General features: G+C 40.8%; 2 protein-coding genes across 2 annotated transcripts in view; both read right to left on the bottom strand.

The window, feature by feature from the left end:
* Nucleotides 1-683, bottom strand: part of LOC107549808 (zinc finger protein 354A-like) — a 3,257-nt gene extending 2,574 nt beyond the window's left edge. Inside the window, exon 1 of the mRNA XM_016230981.1 lies at nucleotides 265-683. Coding sequence (XP_016086467.1) covers nucleotides 265-559 — 295 coding nt within the window. The 5' untranslated portion in view covers nucleotides 560-683. The remainder of the gene's footprint in view (nucleotides 1-264) is intronic.
* Nucleotides 684-1,516: 833 nt separating this feature from the next.
* The window catches only part of LOC107549807 (zinc finger protein with KRAB and SCAN domains 1-like), a 28,751-nt gene continuing 27,471 nt past the window's right edge, over nucleotides 1,517-2,796 (bottom strand). The window contains exon 5 of the mRNA XM_016230979.1: nucleotides 1,517-2,142. Coding sequence (XP_016086465.1) covers nucleotides 1,643-2,142 — 500 coding nt within the window. The 3' untranslated portion in view covers nucleotides 1,517-1,642. The remainder of the gene's footprint in view (nucleotides 2,143-2,796) is intronic.

Genomic DNA, 2,796 nt, shown 5'->3' with positions numbered 1-2,796 from the left:
AGACACAGAGACACAGACACAGAGACACAGACACAGAGACACAGAGACACAGACACAGAGACACAGACACAGAGACACAGAGACACAGAGAGACAGACACACACACACACAGACATACACACAGACATACACACACAGACATACACACAGACATACATACATACATACATACATACAATTATATATATATATATAAACATGTATATAATAAAATGATTTAAAAAAGATTTAAACACAATATATATATATAGACCAAACACACACCCAGCAGGCCAGCAGGCTCAGCAGTGTCTCCGGCGCAGCATCTGTCTGCAGTGACTCTCTGGAGCTCGGTCTCGGTGAGCAGCAGCCGCGTCTTCAGTCCCCGGATCTCCTCGTTCCTCCTCCGGATCTCCTGATGAAGAGCAGCCGCCTCTTCCTCCAGCAGCTGACTGATCTCCGCCACCGCCGCCTTCGCCAGCACGTCGATGATCGCGGAGACCTGCGCCTGTAACGCCGCAGACCTCATCTCGCTGCTCACACACTCCGCTGCTCTGTTACTAGAGAAGCACAACATCATACACCGCTGCAGGTGAGGCGTGCTTCCGGTGGACCGGAACTTTGGGGAAGCATCCGGCAAAATAAAAGTCACGCGGGCAGCGGAAGTTCAAGAAATTATCCGTTTTGTCGGATTATTAATTTATTACTGGACATAATACTGTTGTTAGTTTGAGCATCTCTATATTAATTTTATTTATGATGTGATTATTTATTATTGAACAGTACTGTTGTTTGAGTATCTCTATGTTAAGTGTTATTTATTTACATACTACTATTCAATTTTATTTTAATTGTTTTTTTATTATAATTTTTTTAATTAAACATAGTACTGTTGTTTGAGCATCTCTATGTTAAGTTTTATTTATTTAATATTTGGTTATTTATTATTGGACATACTGCTGTTGTTAGTTTGAGCATCTCTATATTCAATTTTATTTTGAATTTTTTAAAATAATTTTATATTATATATATATATTTTTTTTTAAATAAAACAGAACTGTTGTTTGAGCATCTCTGTATGAACTTTGATTTAATTAAAACATTTATTTATTATTGGGTTATTCACTATTACTGGTTAGTCTGAGCATCTCTATATTATTTTATTTATTTAAATTCTTTCCTCTCTAACATTTACTAGAGAGCCTTACTGAGTTGATCTCCTGTGACATGATCTACATGAAGCTTTGGATCAAACCACATTCAAACACACACACATTCCTGCAACACACACCAGTGTAAATTACAGCAAAACGCCGTCTGTGATCATAACTCGCTTTAAATCACCCAAGAAGTATTTCCATCAGAAAGTCATGGGATTTTATTGTCAATCGCAAAATGATGCTCCCACATTAAATAATCCATACAAACTAATAAAATATGGCTAAACAACATAGCACAGGTTTTACAGGTCATAAAATGAAAAATGTATTTATATATAAATGAAATGCATTTAATGTATCAGTCGATGTTTAACAATATAAAAGTAATGTTAACCAGCTACTCAAAAAAAGGCAGTGTATCAAACTCAAAGCAATGTTATTTTATAATTTATCATATAAAATATGTGCCGAATGTCAAACGAAGTCACGTGGCATTTCATGAATCACCAGTACGCATACGCCTCTTCTTCGGTGTGGCTGCGCTGGTGTAGTTTGAGCGAGTTTAAGTGCGAGTAGGACTTGCCGCACTCCTCGCAGCTGTAGGGTTTCTCTCCGGTGTGCGAGCGCTGGTGTGAGATCAGGTGTGAGTTGCAGTAGAAGCCTTTTCCGCACTGCGGGCAGGTGTAGGGTCTCTCTCCGGTGTGGATGCGCTGGTGGATCTTCAGGTAGAAGCGTGTGGTGAAGGTCTTTCCGCACTGAGGGCAGCGTGAGCTCTTCTCCGCCGCTGACGGATTCGCACGCAGGGAGATCTCAGCCGGTCTGTACGCTTCTTCCACGTGATGCTGTGTGTTCAGATCCAGCCGTCGGCTCTCGTATCGCTCGCCTGACTCCAGAGGAGACGCGCCCAAACTCTGGTCTTCGGCGTTGATGGGATATTCCTCAGAAACGGGTGAATTCCACAATCCGCTGCGCTTGATTTTACTCGTCAGGATGAAATCACTGCCTGCAGATTGACGTACAGAGAGCAGAGGGTTAGGAGAGCTGCACCAGACTGTAATTTACATGTTTGCATGTGGGTCAAAGACATTAAAGGAGACATATTACGCCCCTTTTTACAAGATGTAATATAAGTCTCTGGTGTCCCCAGAATGCGTCTGTGAAGTTTCAGCTCAAAATACTCCACAGATCATGTATCATATCATTTTGAAAATGCCTATTTTGAGTGGAAGCAGAAACACGATGTTTTTCGTGCCTGTCTCTTTAAATGCAAATGAGCTGCTGCTCCCCGCCCCCTTTTCCAGAATAGAGCTGCGCCATTACAGCTCGGACCTGCTAAAAACATCTGTTTTTGTTCTGATTATCATGTTTATCGCGCTGAAATCATGGGTTTTAAACTATATGAGTTTAAACTTCAGATATAAGGTTTTCTGAGCGCACACATCTGAAGCACACGCACAGAAAGCGGCTGTCACAGCATGCGAGTACTAAACTAAGTTCTCATTCACACACAAGATTACGTTAAAAACACACAAGTTACAAAAACAGTGGGTTATGTCTGTGAAGGTAAACAGCTGGGAAATAAATCTCATGTTTATTTTAGATCTGTGTGGCAGCAGCAATATACAGTAAATCAATAAATGCACTGCTCTGTTGTCTC

This window comes from Sinocyclocheilus grahami, unplaced genomic scaffold, assembly GCF_001515645.1.
Source record: "Sinocyclocheilus grahami isolate Dianchi unplaced genomic scaffold, SAMN03320097.WGS_v1.1 scaffold381.1, whole genome shotgun sequence".
Classification (NCBI taxonomy): domain Eukaryota; kingdom Metazoa; phylum Chordata; class Actinopteri; order Cypriniformes; family Cyprinidae; genus Sinocyclocheilus; species Sinocyclocheilus grahami.
The sequence above is the reverse complement of the archived record's forward strand: the minus strand, read 5'-3'. Positions and strand labels throughout refer to the sequence as shown.